The sequence below is a fragment of the Plasmodium vinckei genome (genome assembly GCF_900681995.1).
Source record: "Plasmodium vinckei vinckei genome assembly, chromosome: PVVCY_08".
NCBI classification, from domain to species: domain Eukaryota; phylum Apicomplexa; class Aconoidasida; order Haemosporida; family Plasmodiidae; genus Plasmodium; species Plasmodium vinckei.
This window is the reverse complement of record NC_051300.1, coordinates 1,163,196-1,180,450: the sequence shown is the minus strand read 5'-3', so window position 1 is coordinate 1,180,450 and position 17,255 is coordinate 1,163,196. Positions and strand designations below refer to the sequence as shown.

Here is a 17,255-nt window from a genome sequence, read left to right as displayed (position 1 = left end):
TTACTAATAAATATTTTCAAAGTAAAACATTTTAATATTATAAAATGTAACTAATATAGTTAGTAGCAATGAAAAACATTGCTCAAATATACATCAAATATATGCATATCTGCGCATCAAATAACAAAATCAATATTAGTAGCAAATCAAATAAAGCCAAAGTGTATCATATATGAGCCAAACTAATACTGCAATTACTTTAAAAAAAATATTATAATAAACAAATAAACTTTAATTATTATATTGATTATAAAAATACAATATAACTATCATCAAATAATAATTATTTTGTGTTTATACCATTGTAAAATTTAATAGAAATTTCACAAAGTATAATCTTTAATTATTAACAAATATTTTTTATAATGAAAATAGATTCGATTAATTTCGATTCCTCTTCTGTAATTTTTAAGTCTTATATAATTTTCTAAAATATCCTTCACATCAATAGAAAGTATATATAGCAATAATAGCCAAATTGGAGATATGATATAAAGCGCTACTTATATATATTAAATATTTTAATATAACTGATAGCGTGCTATTATTAGTATATTTACTTTCTAATTTCTTATAACTAGGACTTAAACATATTTTATAATACTCATCTTCGAATTCATCATAATTACTATTCACATCATACTCATCAACTTCTTTACCCAAAGATCATTGATAGGATGGTTGCAAGTATATTTTTCTTTTTTTTGTGGGGATTACCAGATGGTTTCTTTGATGCTTTTTTGTCTTGATATATATTATCACTTTTTTTAGTCCTTATTGATCTCTTCATGGTATTGATCTTTGAAATTTCTTCTTCATCATATATTCCCCCTAAAATGCCAAACTGGTTATCCTCATCTAAATCTTCATTTGATTTAGTATCATCATCACTGGCTGATGTTTCTCCACAATCTTCATCCGGTTGTAAACTCTTAGCTACAGCTTCTATAAGTGAATCATAAGAATACATTAAATCTAATATATAATCATTATTGCTTGAGAATTTACTAAATTTTAAATCTAATGGAGCTAATAGCGTGGGCCCATTTTTGTCTGCGCTTACATCACATAAAACCTGCAAAGAAATAAAACATTTATTAGCATTATTTATATATCATGGAATTTAATTGTTTCTTAAACTTAACATAAATAGTTTATACAATAAATATAGTAATAATGTAAACGTCATTCAAAATAACAACCATATATACAAAGGAAATCAATAACTTACATTTGTAGTGTGCCCCAAAGAACAAATAAATATCGAAAAATATATCAATTTTTTTAAAATGGTGAATTGCTTCATTTTTAACGAGTTTTTTTATTAAATACGTACAAGTTATATATAAACACAAATTATGATGATAACTGATATTATTTCTAATATAATTATGTTTACTATTTATTCTAAATATTATGAGCAGATGAATATATATAAGGGCTTCTCGCCATCAATATCTACTATTATATTATGCATTATTTATATATTTATTTAACTATGATCAGTATTATAAAATTTAATATATTCATAAAAAAAAGTACTTATCGATATAAATGTTTTTTTATTTATTCTTTTTCTTATATTTTTATTCTTTTAAATAATACCAAATATTTCTCTAAAAAATCAATATTATTGTAATTATATAAAAATATGTTAGAATAAATTCAATTCAATAAAATTTATTTATACAATATTTTATATAATTATTTAACTTAGTTTATATTTAAATATAAACTTATAATAATTTTTTTAATATTTCTATAGTTGCTATTTTTTTTCTATATTTCAAACGAAGCTATTACTCGCCATTGCTAATAAAAAATTTTTATTACATATATATTATAAATGAAAAAAATTAAAAAGTATAAAGCCCCATGAAAGAACTCGTTATTTCATTAATTCAGTTATACAACCATTTTCTCCATTTTTAATATTCTTTAATAAAATAATGTAATTATATTTTATACAATTTTGTTAAAAAAATATTTTTCAAATATAAGGCTATACCCATTTAATTGTTTCATAATATGAAATATATTATTTTTTTAAAATCATGCGAATTTCATACTTTAAACTTACCCCAAATGAAACATCAAATAGATTAAATCAAAAAAACAATACATATAGAACCAAATATATTGAAAGAAATACCAATTTACTTTTATTTTAAATCGAAAAATGAAATATATTTAATATTATTAACTTTTATTTTGTTGTATTTATTAAACATATATTATTATACCTTTAATATTTAAACATTATATTGCCATTATATTTGTAAATACTATTTAAATAAAACATACATATACCACATTAATTATAATAGAGAATTTCATCATATAGAAAATTTATTTTATGTTTTATTATAAAATATGAAATATAGCCTTAACCTGATTCCCACATATAAATATTAAATATATTAATAAACAAATTTATTATTTACTATTCTTTAAATGTATACAATTTTTAATTTAAACTTCAATTATAAGTTAATTAAACTTATAATTCCAAATAATCGCGTTTTCTTTTATAAACAAAAAAAGTTAACAAAAAAAATAAATTAATAAATGGTATAGGATCAGCCTGCATAAGTTTGTATATATTTAATAATGGAGGTTTTTTCCTATGAACAGAATTTATGGATTTTTTAGGCTGGTTTTCTTGAATAGATGCATTTATAATTATTTGCACCGGTCTTTTTCCTCCAATTGAATTTATAACCCTTTTCATGTTTTTTTTTCTCTTTATTTCCTTTCTCCATCCAGATGATAAATACTAATATAAAATTATGAAACATATATAATATTTTATAGTGATGAAATATTCTAAAAATTTTATACTTCATTATTTTCTTTTTATTTACCTTGTACGTAATCCCTAAAATAACGGGTATTAAAATAACTATAGCTTTAATGTAAGTTGGTACCCCTCCTTTAAATATATTTCCTAGAAGTATTACTTTCGGTGTACTTTCTTTTATTCCTGCATCAGGTACTAAATTTGTCATCAAATTGTTAGAATGTGTGGATACGTCCTTTTGACCGTTTAATGGGATATTTGTTGACAGTGAATTTGGTGGTTGTGGACTTGTTTGTGGATCTGGTGATGATGAAGAGGGGGTTTTATGTTCAGTTTTTTTATGATCTGGTGGCAAATTTGGTTCTTTTGCAGGCGTTGAGACCTTTTGAAGTTGTTCACTTAACTGTTTAATAGCGCCATTAATTTTATTACCAATATATAAAGAATTAGTATGAGCTTTTTCTATAGCTGATGTTATACTTTCATTTACTCTTTTTTTAAATTTAGTGTATACATTATAAAAAGTGGAACGATAGTTTTCAATCGTATTTTGACCATCAATTAAAATTTTCAGTAGTTTTTTGGCGTTTTCTGAATCTTCTTGTCCATTTGATGGGTCTTTTGGTGATTTACCAGAATCTTCTTGGTTATTTCCTAACGTTGGTTCTGATGCAGACGGTGATGATGTTTTCTTATTATTATCTGTTGGTGGGTTTGGAGGTTCTGGCTGTGATGGAAGTGGTTCTGGTGTTGATTGTTGACCTGTTGATTGTTGACCTGTTGATTGTTGATCTGTTGATTGTTGATCTGTTGATTGCTGATCTGTTGGCGATGCTGTATTTGTTCCAGGTGTTGTTATAGTGTCTGTAGTTGGTGTGGTCGTTGGTGTGGATACATTCGTCGATGAAGTTATACCTGATGGTGATTGTGTGCCTGTTGGTGGCTGTCCAAGTTGCTGATGTGATGCTGATTCTGCTGGGTTTTGTGTTTGTTGTCCTTGCGGCTCTTGTTGTGGTTGTACAGGTGTTAGGTTTCCAGATTGTTGTGATCCTGGTACTGATGGTGTTCCATCCTGGTTATTTTGTATTTGATCCAATGAATTTTCTGTGGTATCACCATTATCTTCTAATTCATCATCGTCATCACCATCATCTCCGTTTTCGCCATCATTATCTTCATTATCAGAACCTAATAAGTCGACTAAATCATCAAATCCGCCTTGTTCTTCGTCTTCCTCTTCTTCCTCTTGGTCCTCTTGTGACTTTTCTTTAATCTTGGACATATTTTGTTTTATCTTTTTATGCACTTTTTTGCATCCTTTACTATTGAATTGAGATACAAGATTGGTTGTATATATCGATGAAATTTGTTTAAAAGCATTAAGCAATTCTTGGTCATTGTCATGGAATTTAATAACATCACCTATAAGGTCATCATATATTCTTTTTAAATGATTAAATAATTGAAGATACGGATCACATTGTTTAACAAAATTATAAAGTGTGTTATAAATCATATAGAATTGGGCAATATCGCTTTCGTGTTCGTGTTTTTGTGCTGTAGGATCGTTATATCTATTAATTGTTTCACAAATTTGCTGAAATAAAAAATAAAATCCATTCATAATACCGATGTTAGAATCATTAAAATACTTTTTATTACGTAAGATGCTCCAATAATTAAAACTTCCTTGACTCTTTAAATATATATCAAATGCATCTTTTAGAGATAAAGTATCATTTTTTGATAATTTATATAATATATTAGACAATGACATGACCAAAAAATCAGCACTTGGGTCATCTTCATTATCTAGATCCACCTGATTATTTTGAATTAACTCCACATATGCATATCCAAAAATAGCGCCCAGTTTTTCATAATTAGTTTCACATTTTTTAGATCCCCCTTTTCCAGGGCAATACTTATTATATGATCCATTTTCATTCTTAAATTCTTCCTCATAGTTGATAAAAAGGTTATCAATATCATTAAATGTTTCACACTAAAAAACATTTTTAAAAAAATAATAAAATGTTTATTAACGAACAATTTATTAAAATGAATTTAATAATAATTAATAGCTCATGTAAAACATGGAATATAATAAATTATTTTATCTAAAAAAAATATATTTACCACGTTTATGTCCATTACAATGGAGTTATGTTTTAATTTGTAGATGAATTAACATCATTTTATATTTTATGTAAAGCATATATACGTGTCAAACAAGTTATACAACTACTTAAGTTATATGCATAATTAATATCGTAAAACAACCATATTCCAATTATTTTTATTATTTAAATATAGAATAATAATATAATATTATTACCAAAGATATATTTTATTTACCACAAATATCATAATTATCTTAAAATTTGATCTGTTTAAAACATTTTTTGTCTTAGATGTAAAATACAACATATACACAAAATCACTATTTTTAATAGTAACAGGTATAACCCAATTATATAATTTTATGTTCTATTTCAATGAGTTTAAATAAAACATGTCTCCTAATTATTATATGCTCGTACATAGAAGAAAACTATGGATTCTCTAAATTTATAGTAATAAGATCACTAATTTTATATTATTATAAATATATAAAGAATTAGAAATGCATTATTATTATAATTGTTAAAAATGTATTTATATCTCATTGCTAATGTCATATATTTATAAAAGTTATTATTCCGTATGAATATTATATTTTTAGAATCATTTCTAATAAATATAAATCAAATTATTTATTTAAATTATAACATACAAAAAATAACTTATTATTATTATTATTAATTTTACTAAATATATGATATTTAAATCGCATTTATATTTTAATTAATAGTACAAATGAGTGCCTCATTTAAAATGTGCAATAACATTGTATCCAAACATTTTTAATATATAAACAAATTTTAATAAATAATATTACACTGCATATTCTATGTATTTTTTTTAAATTAAAAAACCTAGATGTGCAATTAAAGTTAACATAACTAATTACAAATTAAAATCACCATGACATCTAAATGATTTTTAAAGTTAAATTATTATATATAATATACATTATCATTCTTGTTAACTATTTAATATATAAATAAATACGAACTTCAATATTAAGATATAAAAACTAATTCAATCAACTTCTTTTCCTATGATTTACTTAAATTATATAGATTTATAATTTTAACATTACTCTTGATTAGATGTAATAATAAAATTTAGAACCTATATAATCGAACTTACCATTCTAGTGCATATTACTACTTAGAACCTAAGCATATTATATACTACATATTTTATAATAAAACATTTAGCTCAATATAGAAGGCTATATTTTTATTCAAATTATAAAATCATTAATGGAATAATAATACATGCCTTTATAGTGCTAATATTACTAGATTAAAGGCATACTTAAGTATAAATTATTGTAATTCATTTCCCATTATTTGCACATTTAAATCTTATCACAAGTTTAAGTATATAAAATAATCATAATATACTTTTCATTATTTAGTATAATATTAATTTATTATTGCTACTGTTGTTCTTCCTAATTCTATGCCATTGCATACAACGGCGACATAATTAATGCACTCAATGCAAATATTTTAAATCAATTAGATAATTTTCTTGATCCATTGTTTAAAATAAATTAATTAAAAATGGCATATACTCTTTCATAAACCATATTTATAATATAGTTTTATGAGCTTATATGTATACGATAATTTAATAAAAATATTATTAGTGCAAAGGAAGTTAGTTACTATATTTTTTCTCTGTATAATTATATGGAATTATTCAAATAAAAGAATATGCTTCAATACTTAACTAAAGTTACAATAGTTTATATACATAGATATTAGAACAATAGTGCAATTTTATATATCTGCCCTTTTACTATTTGAAAAATTTGAAAAAAATATATTATTAAATTTTATTAATATACTTATATACCCTCATCTAATTATTTATAATGGAATATATTTTATATATCTAATAATTAATATATATATGTTAAAAATATGATATTAAAAAATTTGAGATATACATATATTTTCCCTTTTAATAAGATACTATATACATTTTAATTTTTATTCCTATTATAATATTACTATTAGATTTGCATAAGCGAATAAATATGATCAAGCTAATCACAATAAAATAGCTACTTGAATCCTAAAAATAATTTATTCCATAAATACTTGTTCTTTGTAAATGGAACAACAACCTTTTTATTATTATATAGAATATACATGTAGAGAAAGTTTATAAATACATGTTTATATATCTTATAATGATGTTGTTCATTATTTTCAAAAATACAAAAGCATTATAACCATTATATCTAACGCTTATTATATAAAAATAATAAATATATATGAACATATTTTTGTTTATAAAAATGACAAAAACAATAAAGCATTTCTTTATGTTTAAACAAATTATATATATACCATATAAAAATCAAAATTATGAACAAACCCATTTTAATTTTAAAAAATTAACCAAAATAAAACAAATAACATTATAAAAATTAACTTATTATTATTTTATATAACATTTTCTATATAAAACAATCCACAATTGAACGATAGAACCAGGTACAGGGTCATATGTGCAAGTCTACATTATGCATATGCACATGCACATATGTATGGACGTTATTTCCAACCGGTATCCCCCAATATACTTATATCAATTAATTTTTTATTTATCTGATTAATCCTTTTATCTAATATTGTGCTATTCCAATTATATTCATTTGCATTCGCAATATTAATATGCTTCATCTTTTTGTGTTATATCCACATTTTCAAAAGTCTGGATCGGTACTTACTTAAAAATATAATAAATATACCCATTTATGAATAAAGATTTAAAAAAAGGTTCACTCATTACTGATATATTCCTTCATATATCAATGATGATAATAATTATGTAATCTTATATGATATTATATTTTTTTGTGAGTTTAAGAAGCATAACTTTTGCGATGAATATGACTTTATCTATTAATTCCAAATGTCATTTTAAATTTAGAACATAATGGAGATACCATATTAGAAAGAATGGATTTTTTAAAAACTAACCCAGAAACATGAATAGTCGAATGATCTGTAATTTTTTCCAAATATTCATTTACATTAGTTGTTAAATGATTGAATTCGATATTTTTACCTACTTTTGGCTTTATAATTTTTTTAATAATAATATGTAAAGGTTTTTGAATTTTATTAATAAATAAATACAAATAAAAGGTATGACAATTCATTAATTAAATGGTTTTAAATCAATTGCTTTTAAAAAATAGAAAAAAGGTAGATAGACATATATAAATATCCATATATCTATGCATGCCTATATAATGAAAATATTTATAAGGATTATGTAAACACATTTTGTTTATTTAGAAACAAATATGTAGCGAATGCTAGGTTTAATAATGTTAATAATGTTCCAAAAACAAGTGCTACTGCAATTAATTTATCATGTGAAATGTCAATTGTTAATTTTATTACATGCTGTTTATCGTCGTCATTTTCTTCGTCTAATTCCTTAACCCGCTTTGAAGATTTTCTTTTTTTGCACTCCCTTTCAGATAAAATACGATAAAAATTTCGACTTGATAAACCACTTGCATCCTCTATCCTACTCAACGATTTCTCAATTCCATTCTAAAATAAAAAATCCACAATATACATAATGTATATTTATATAGGTACGCAAATTATTCATAGACTAGTTTAATACATAAACATATTTTCATTCATATATAATCTACACTTGCTTAGTGCTCATATTTGTGGAGAGAAAACAAAAATTGTTCTCAATAGGTATGTATGGCATAAAAAAAATAATATTACAAAAGATGTTTACCAAAAATATATATAATTATTTACCTCATTATTATAATATAAGCATATCCATATTGAAAAGATAAATAAAACAACTTTTAAAAAATTATAATTTCCCATTTTTTCTTTTATATATTTAATTATAGTACATATAGTACAAACAAATAGCTAGCTGGCAATCTAAACTAATTTATTACAATATATAGATCAGTAATCTAGTTACTTGTCATTATAATAATACTTTATTATATCAAATATGTATTGTAATAATTATACACTTGCTATACATATACATATATAAGATAGTTTGATAATATCTTCATACTGAAAAAATGTGTTTACCCTAGATGAAATAACTTTAATTTTAAAAATAATGAATAAACATATTAGTATATCCAATATATATATGCCAATACATTATGAAATTCTATAATTAGTGTGAAAATATATATTTAATTCGAAATAATAATAGCATAGCAGAGGTATTTTATTTCCAAACTATATTTTATATATATCATGTAAAATACATGAACTAGTAATATGTGTTTGTGTATAATTAAAAAATTAAATAAGCCAATGTTATTACTTAAAATTGTTCTATAAAAACATAAGGGGCATTTCAATAAAATTAGTAATACTATTCATAAATTATGTTTACACAATATCTATAATTCATATTAATTCGAAAATCATAATATTGCATGGATTAATAACTTCTTAATAAAGATAAAATATAGAGCATAAGATGCTGACTAAAATTTTTCTCCTATTTACATTAGAAGTAAATATTCAAATAATAACATGTTAGAATAATCACAATTTATTATAATTATTTAATAATAATGCTAAAGAAAATGTGCAAAAAAATAGCACCGATAAATACACATATATCAATATATTTAAAAAGAAAAAAAAACATGATATGCTTAAGAAGTTATTAAATAATGACATATAGTATTATTTATAAAAATGTATTAATAAGAATAAAATTAAAAATCATATTAAATATATTTTAATAAATATATAAAAAAAAACTAATACTCAAATCAGTCTTATATAAATATGCATTTAATTAAAGAGTTAGCAAGTTACTCCATATTTGGATTACTATTATGAAAAGAAACAAAATAAGTGAAATTACTATTATCACAAACAAAAAATATTTAAATTAGTTTTAGGGTATATAAAATAATAATTTACTTTACCATTTTTATAATTATTATAGTTAATGAAATTATCTCAAAATATGTTTTTTATTTTAAATAGGTCATATTACAATCTACTTATATTTATATAGAACTTATCATTAATATATATTTTTATATCCTTATAATAAAACAAATTTATTTATATCATAATATAATTATTCCTTTTTTTTATTATCTTTACATATACACATTAATTTGACACCCTATAATATAAATATGAAACCCCTTTTTTAAGTAAATGAACATATAGACAATCCAAAAACTTTTATTATTTATTTTGTTACTATTCTTATATATTTCTTTAGCTCATATTTTACAATGTTGAAAAATTTTTTTATAGCTAATTATGGGATTAATATTTTATATATATTGCTAGGACATATTTTATAAACATACATTTTTTCACCTTTTACATAAAAATGATATTTTAAAATTAGTAAATGCTCGTCATAAAATTAAAACCATACAAACAAACATATTTTGTTTAAATGAATTAATTGTATATTCAAAAGAATGGAGAAAAATAAAATAAATATATATTTCCGATAATAATAAGAACAATACTAATATATTAATTACACACAAAAAATGTACTATATTATAATTCGTGAAACTTGCATAAATATTTTCGAACTTTTCCATAGTTGTATATTTCTTCATTCTTTTTTGTCGATAATATTAAAAAAAAAATTGTGCTATAAAATATGGACATATTATTATACCAATTAATTATAATATATATAAATATATATTAATACATTGAGAGAATTATAAATAATACATATGATATACTTACTAGTTTTTATAATTTCGTATAAAAGGTATAATTATATATCTCCTTTAAATATATTTTTTCTTATTAGTAAACAATTAAATACAAAATTATAGGTAAATTCATTTAGCATATTATTTTAATCGTCATATATAAAAATATACGCACTAATGATAATGCACATTCTTTTTTAACTTTTAAAAAATAAGAGAGTAAATATATTATTGCCATCCATTGAACTAATTAATATTTTTAGAATGGTTCATTATTTTTATGGTATATTTTTCTTTTTATGTACTTTTATTTGTTATGCACAATGTGTGTATTGTCAGATCTAATTTTTTAAAACATAATTATAATATAAAAATATAGTAGCATAAAATGGAAAGAACTATTTATAAATAATATGAATAAAATATATATAACCATGTTAATCTCAAAAATATACATATTATACGGGTTTATATTTTAATTTACATTTCACTATTTATATTATTACACATTTTTGTTATATATTAAAATATGCATATTATTTATGTACGGTTCATATATTTTTTTTATTAAACACAAATCATGTTATTTTTCTTTGTATATTTTTCTTATTAATTTTGTTTTAACAAGCTATTCATAAATTTGCATATTTATTTTATACACCAAAATTACTATTATTATTAAAACACACATAATACAATTTTTTTAGTTCACATAAAAATTGGTATATAAATAATTAAAGAAAATACACAAAGAACAAATATCATTTATACATAATATGCATACACACATATATAAAAAATATAAGGTGTGAAATAAAAATATTTTAAATAAGCTCTGTATCGTGTTCTCAAAGAAAATATAAGAAAATGCATTCCATATAGTAAGATGATTAATTGGTTCATTCAATCATCGATATTATATATAGGAATACTGTTTTTTCAGAATATTTATTGCTTTAATGTAGAGGATAATAAAAATGAATTAAAAAAGGTCATCGACAATGATTTGCTCCATAGTGAGCTAAATAGATTGGAAGATATGCTATTATATACAATAGAGCATGATGAGTTCAAGTTACCAATAAAAACAAAAAATGTCAAAGATGAATATATTAATAATAATTTTAAAGAAATAATTATCGAAGATGAAACTTCAAATAAGGATGAGCCATATCTTATATTAAAACATGATGCTACAGTTGAAGATGTAATAAATTATGAACACATTTTAAAGGAACAAGTGGCTTTAAAATATGATCCTTCGATATCAGATAAAATTAAAAATAAAGTCCTAGTTGTAAGAACATTAAAAATTGTTAAATTTATGCTACTACCAATTAATCAATATAAAAAAACTCAAGACATCAAAGAAGCCTTACTCGAATTAAATAAAATGTTTACTTATGATCGTAAAAAAGATAAAAATAATAATTATGTCACATCGAAATTAAAAAAAACAACTTATGAAAATATGTTATATTCATTAAAAATTCTCAAAGCCAAAAATCAAATTCCAGAAAATCCTGATATCAGTGAGGATGATATTGACTACAAAGACTTATTATTTTCTTATGAACCCGACATTGAATATATGAAAAAACATGATGTTCTATCTAACCATTATGGCATCGGCATATATAATTATATAGGAACCCATTATATAGGTACGCCATAAATTTTACGCATTCTTCAGCTGTACATCTCCTCACTTTTTCATTTTTTTTATTTTTCTCTTTGCTCATTTTTGTCCCTTTCTTGTTTCGCAGCGCTTGGCTATTTTATCACACTCAAGATGGCACTCAAACATTTCGATAAATACTTTGTCGATGGAGAGTTAAAATTTTACACGTGGGGAACAATATTGCAACACACACCTGACGATCGATTTAAGGCTTTAGATTTAATGTGTGATGATACATACACCAAAAAAATGATCATTAATAAAAAAAATAGTATAGCAAAAAGCCAAATTAGATCAGCTTCTCAAGATTGTTCAGTATTAGAATTTCTTATACATCAATATAATATATATCAAGTTGAATTATTTAAAAGGGCTTCCATTATAAATTTGAATATACAATTATTTTTAGATACGAATGATTTAAAAGAAAAATTTTTTACCTTTATGTGTAAAAAAACTAATGAATGTAATATATACAGAGGCCCACAATTTAAGCGTGAAGACAAAAAACATCATGATTTTGTGGATAATAATTATAATTTTAATAATTACCTCATAGAAAAAGATGAGAAAAACAATCCATATAATGTATATACCAATTATTATTATTTTATAAAATATTATAACGAGTTTAATCCAGACCAAATTATTTATGTACATATTTTTAATATAATCGGAATTTTAAGTAATATAAACATTTTAATCTTATTTTTTACCCCCTTTGTATATACATAATTATCCTTTCTTTTCAAATTCTTTATTATTTAAAAATGTTCATTTTTTTAGGTGGAAATCCTAGTGCGCTTGTTAGCTCGTTATTTTTGCCAGGATACTATAATGGTAAACATAAATTGCTGGGCATAAAATAAAACGCCAAATTTTATTATAAAAAAAAATATATATACACACATATATCCCATTTTTCACACCTTTATAGCCATCCAAATTTCTTATATTGAAAATCGTCATATATCGCAGTTTTATGACAATCTAGTAAAATGTAAGACAACCAAATACACATTTAAAGAAATAAATTGCAAATATTTGCTTTAAAATTTTATTTTAACCTTTCATTTTTCATCAAACTATATTATAATTCATTATTTTCTATAGGTTACAAGGTATGCCATTATAGAAAAGCACATTCTCTCAGCAGTAACGTTAAAAAAGAGTTTACTAATAAAACATATGACACTTCCCAGTGTAGTATATGTGAAGGAACCGCATTCTATATAAATAGTAATATTGAAACATATCATAATAATTAAAAAGAAGCACAAACTTGACAATAGCTTCTTTACTTTATTCCATATTTTCTACACTATTTCATCACATTATTTACTAACTTTTTTTCACTTACAGATCGTACTGAAAATGGTGTTTCTATGTTACAAAAATATTACAACTATATAACACAAAATTTGAAAGTGAATGCTTTAAATAATTTGTCAAATAAAATGCACATTTACGAAAGTTATAATAATTTTTTAATGCATGATTTAAATTGGTTTACTTTCCTCTTCCTATTTAGAATGACAACATATCAAGGTAAATTACTAAAATGTTTTTTTCTTTAAATAATTAACAAGTGTAAATCATAAAAGTGCCAAATATCGTAATCCTTTCTCTACATACTCATATTTCCCTTCCCCTTTCAGATATACACAATAATACAATATCGAATGCCATGTTTCTAAACCTGCACATTGAAAATAAACCCAAAAGAAATATAATAACATTCCATTGGTATCCATCATATTTAAAAAAGTTTATCATTCATTATGTTCGAAAAACTAAGTCTGCATCTTTGTTAGGCGGTAAGTTACAAAAATTGTAAAGCGACAAAATAACATCTCTGTCTTTTTTCTGTACAAAATTTGTCTCATTTTTTATATTCATTCTTTTACCCACTTACAGAATTAGAAAGTAGAGTAAAAAAAGAAACTATAGAAAAAATGAAAAATAGCATACGATTTGTTATGCATATCAATTCAATATTACAACTTGACTTTTTTTATTATCTAAATGAAACACCCCTAAGAAGTACTCACCCATATGGTTTAACAATGCTTATTGAGGATAAATTTAAAGATTGGTTTATGAATTATTTAACAGGATTTACTATGGTCAATTATGATGATAGTAATGGTCGATTTGATTTACCAAAGAAACGTCAAAGGAATGAATTTTTAGCATCCAAATTAAAAATGTGGACTCTTTTTATGAAAAAAATTATTAGCGATTCATATACTCAATACTTTAATCAAAAACATGTTATAAATTTATTTAAATATCATGACACATTCAACATAAGTAACAAAATTATGTTAATGAGAGATTCCTATGAACTTTATATGAACAATTTTGATAAAATATTTTTCACTGGGGATGTTTTGATAAACAATAAATTTTTATCGTCAACTCCCAAAATACAAATGGTAGGGGATAGAGCATTATATTATTTGCATGGTCTATGGGGAAATCAAATTAACTTTTACAAATTTGGTGTAATATATGGATATACTATAAACAAAAAACTTCTAAGAGAGATCGTTGAAGAATTATACGACATTTATTCTGCCAACAAAAATGTTTTTAATGAAATATCTTTTATGCAAACGGTTCGACTACTATTCAAAAAAGTTCAACAAAGCTTCTTTTCCCATCGTCGAAATGATTCAGTGGTAAGTCAACCTCACATCGTCAATTTTTTTCACTTTATCAATTTTTTTTCTTATTTTGCTTATCCTTCTTCTTATTTTTTTTATTCCTTTCCAGAGCATGAACAACATCTTCTTCTTCAACGTCCGACCCAACTACTCCAGATTATCAAAAGAAGAGAGGCACCAAGAAATCCACGAATCATTGGCATCTCGTTTTTTCGAGAAAACATTGTTTTCAATATTCCATATCATGTTTGTTATTAAAATAAGTAAGCATGTAGATAGACTTGATGCAATATATGGAAAAGCAAATATGCTACGTATGATTGTACATGAAGAACCACAGTTAAGATTTGAATATTTATATAATGGCAGTATGATTGATAGTCTATTAAATGTATTTTTCCCTTTATATATAAAAAAACCAGCAGCACAAATAAAGTATGGTAAAACATTTATTTTAGCTAATATGTTTAGACTATCATCAGAATTGTTTGCTATTTATAATTTAAATAATTTAAGTATGCTATGTGAGTATCAAGCTATAACGGGTGCTAACTTTTATTCCTTCAAAAAACTTTCCGAGTTTATTGATAGAAAATTTGTACCTTTTATTTTATTTGGTTACTATTTGAAAATTAGTAGTGAAGTTAATAATCCAACTCGAACCAGATTTCAAGCATTTAAGGATCGTGCAGTAAATAATGGACTGATTGTCCCTACACTTCTTTATAAATCTGGATATTTGTCTGGTAATCTTCTATATAGACACATATATTTTTTCCCAAATAATTTAATTGATGAATTACAAAAACAAACCGACTGGATGGAAACGTATAAAAAGGATAATAAACCAAGCGCATTTTATTTTGACTTTCAAGCATTTTTTGCTACTGCTCATAGTCTTTCTTTAAAATCATTTTTATTTGCATTAAGTGTATATTACTGTTTCTTTGACTATTCTTTATTTTTATCCCGATTATCAAGCCGTGTATTTGATAGATTTATAACAGTTGTAGAAACATATGTTAATGCATATTTTAGATCCATGGTTAATAAATGTTCAATTGATGTTTTTTTAAAAGCTATTTCAAAAATTTATGAAGAGACACAAAAAGAAGGATACTATAGAGATATTATCGAATCCAGAATTGCAGCTAAACAACATTGTAATAATAATATATATTGTGAACCGACACAAAAAATTGCAGATTTAATTGAACCCATTGATATTGGAGAAACACAATATGGAATAACATTTTTTTACAAAGATGACCATTTACGGTTTGAAAATTTAGATGACAATGAGCTATTTTTAAATGATAAACATATTATAAATTATGAAATTGATGTAAACCTTAATCAAAACGACGTCGATATTAATGATGATATAGTTCAAGCATGTAACTTAAATGGCCATAAATCTGATCGATAATTTTCAAACATTTTAAAATTTATATCTATCTTTCTACACATCTATATATTTTCAATCCCATTTTTAAATTATTCAAAATATTTGTTTCTGTTAATGAAAACTAATTCAATAAGCATTTATCGTTTTTTTTTTTTTTTTTTTTTCAAAATTATCCATCTCTTTTCCTCATATTATATCCATCATATATTTTATCAATATATTTACATATTCAATTAAAATTTCATAATCTGTTGTAAAACATATCTAAACAATATGAGGGTATGGATATCAAAAACTAAAGAACGATTTATTTGCTTTATTTTTGCCTTTAGGCATCCATTTTTTTTTCATCTTTTTCATCTGCTTATTTATGATCTCTATTTTTTCTTCATGAAATATTTTTTCTCCATTTTAATATAAATTAAACATTTTTTTAATTTATATATTTGTTTGGAAAATTATTTTCAATGTTCATTTATATTTTTTTGTATTTTTTTACAACCCCATAACTACTAACACCAACTTCTTTATATTTTGAAATATACTATATGTATATTTCAACATATCTATTTTTATCTTTGTCTTTTTACTATACAATCCCGATAATCAAGTGTGTATATAAACACCTTACCAGTTTAGGTATTTCAATTTTAAAAAATTTAATTTAATTGTGAATGTTAATTAGAAATAAATTTCAAAAACAAAATTGAATAAATCATATATTTATAAGTAAAAATCGGATGAAATATGCATAAGAATGATACCAAAATAAATGAAAAATAAATAAAAAAACTATAAATAATAAATTGTGGCATTTATATAAAAAACAATAGCCAATTTTGGTATATCCT

The 17,255-nt window shown here is 23.0% G+C and overlaps 4 protein-coding genes across 4 annotated transcripts; 1 reads left to right on the top strand and 3 right to left on the bottom strand.

The window, feature by feature from the left end:
• Positions 1 to 444: 444 nt before the first annotated feature.
• PVVCY_0803420 (fam-b protein) lies at positions 445 to 1,306 on the bottom strand (the record flags this gene model as incomplete). The annotated part of the gene is made up of 3 exons (XM_008627142.2): positions 445 to 653; positions 718 to 1,075; positions 1,232 to 1,306. 3 exons carry the CDS (start codon positions 1,304 to 1,306, stop codon positions 445 to 447), a joined length of 642 nt encoding a protein of 213 aa, XP_008625364.2.
• Positions 1,307 to 2,500: 1,194 nt separating this feature from the next.
• On the bottom strand, positions 2,501 to 4,954 carry PVVCY_0803410 (CIR protein PIR protein; the record flags this gene model as incomplete). Its single annotated transcript, XM_008627141.2, has 3 exons — positions 2,501 to 2,776; positions 2,865 to 4,805; positions 4,940 to 4,954. The coding sequence occupies 3 exons, from the start codon at positions 4,952 to 4,954 to the stop codon at positions 2,501 to 2,503; spliced, it is 2,232 nt and encodes a 743-aa protein (XP_008625363.2).
• A 3,248-nt stretch (positions 4,955 to 8,202) lies between these two features.
• PVVCY_0803400 (Plasmodium exported protein, unknown function) lies at positions 8,203 to 8,793 on the bottom strand (the record flags this gene model as incomplete). The annotated part of the gene is made up of 2 exons (XM_008627140.2): positions 8,203 to 8,493; positions 8,719 to 8,793. 2 exons carry the CDS (start codon positions 8,791 to 8,793, stop codon positions 8,203 to 8,205), a joined length of 366 nt encoding a protein of 121 aa, XP_008625362.2.
• Positions 8,794 to 11,532: 2,739 nt separating this feature from the next.
• PVVCY_0803390 (cytoadherence linked asexual protein 9, putative) lies at positions 11,533 to 16,425 on the top strand (the record flags this gene model as incomplete). Its single annotated transcript, XM_008627139.1, has 9 exons — positions 11,533 to 12,310; positions 12,413 to 13,012; positions 13,114 to 13,167; positions 13,265 to 13,327; positions 13,441 to 13,566; positions 13,690 to 13,875; positions 13,986 to 14,144; positions 14,245 to 15,011; positions 15,106 to 16,425. The coding sequence occupies 9 exons, from the start codon at positions 11,533 to 11,535 to the stop codon at positions 16,423 to 16,425; spliced, it is 4,053 nt and encodes a 1,350-aa protein (XP_008625361.1).
• Positions 16,426 to 17,255: the final 830 nt, after the last annotated feature.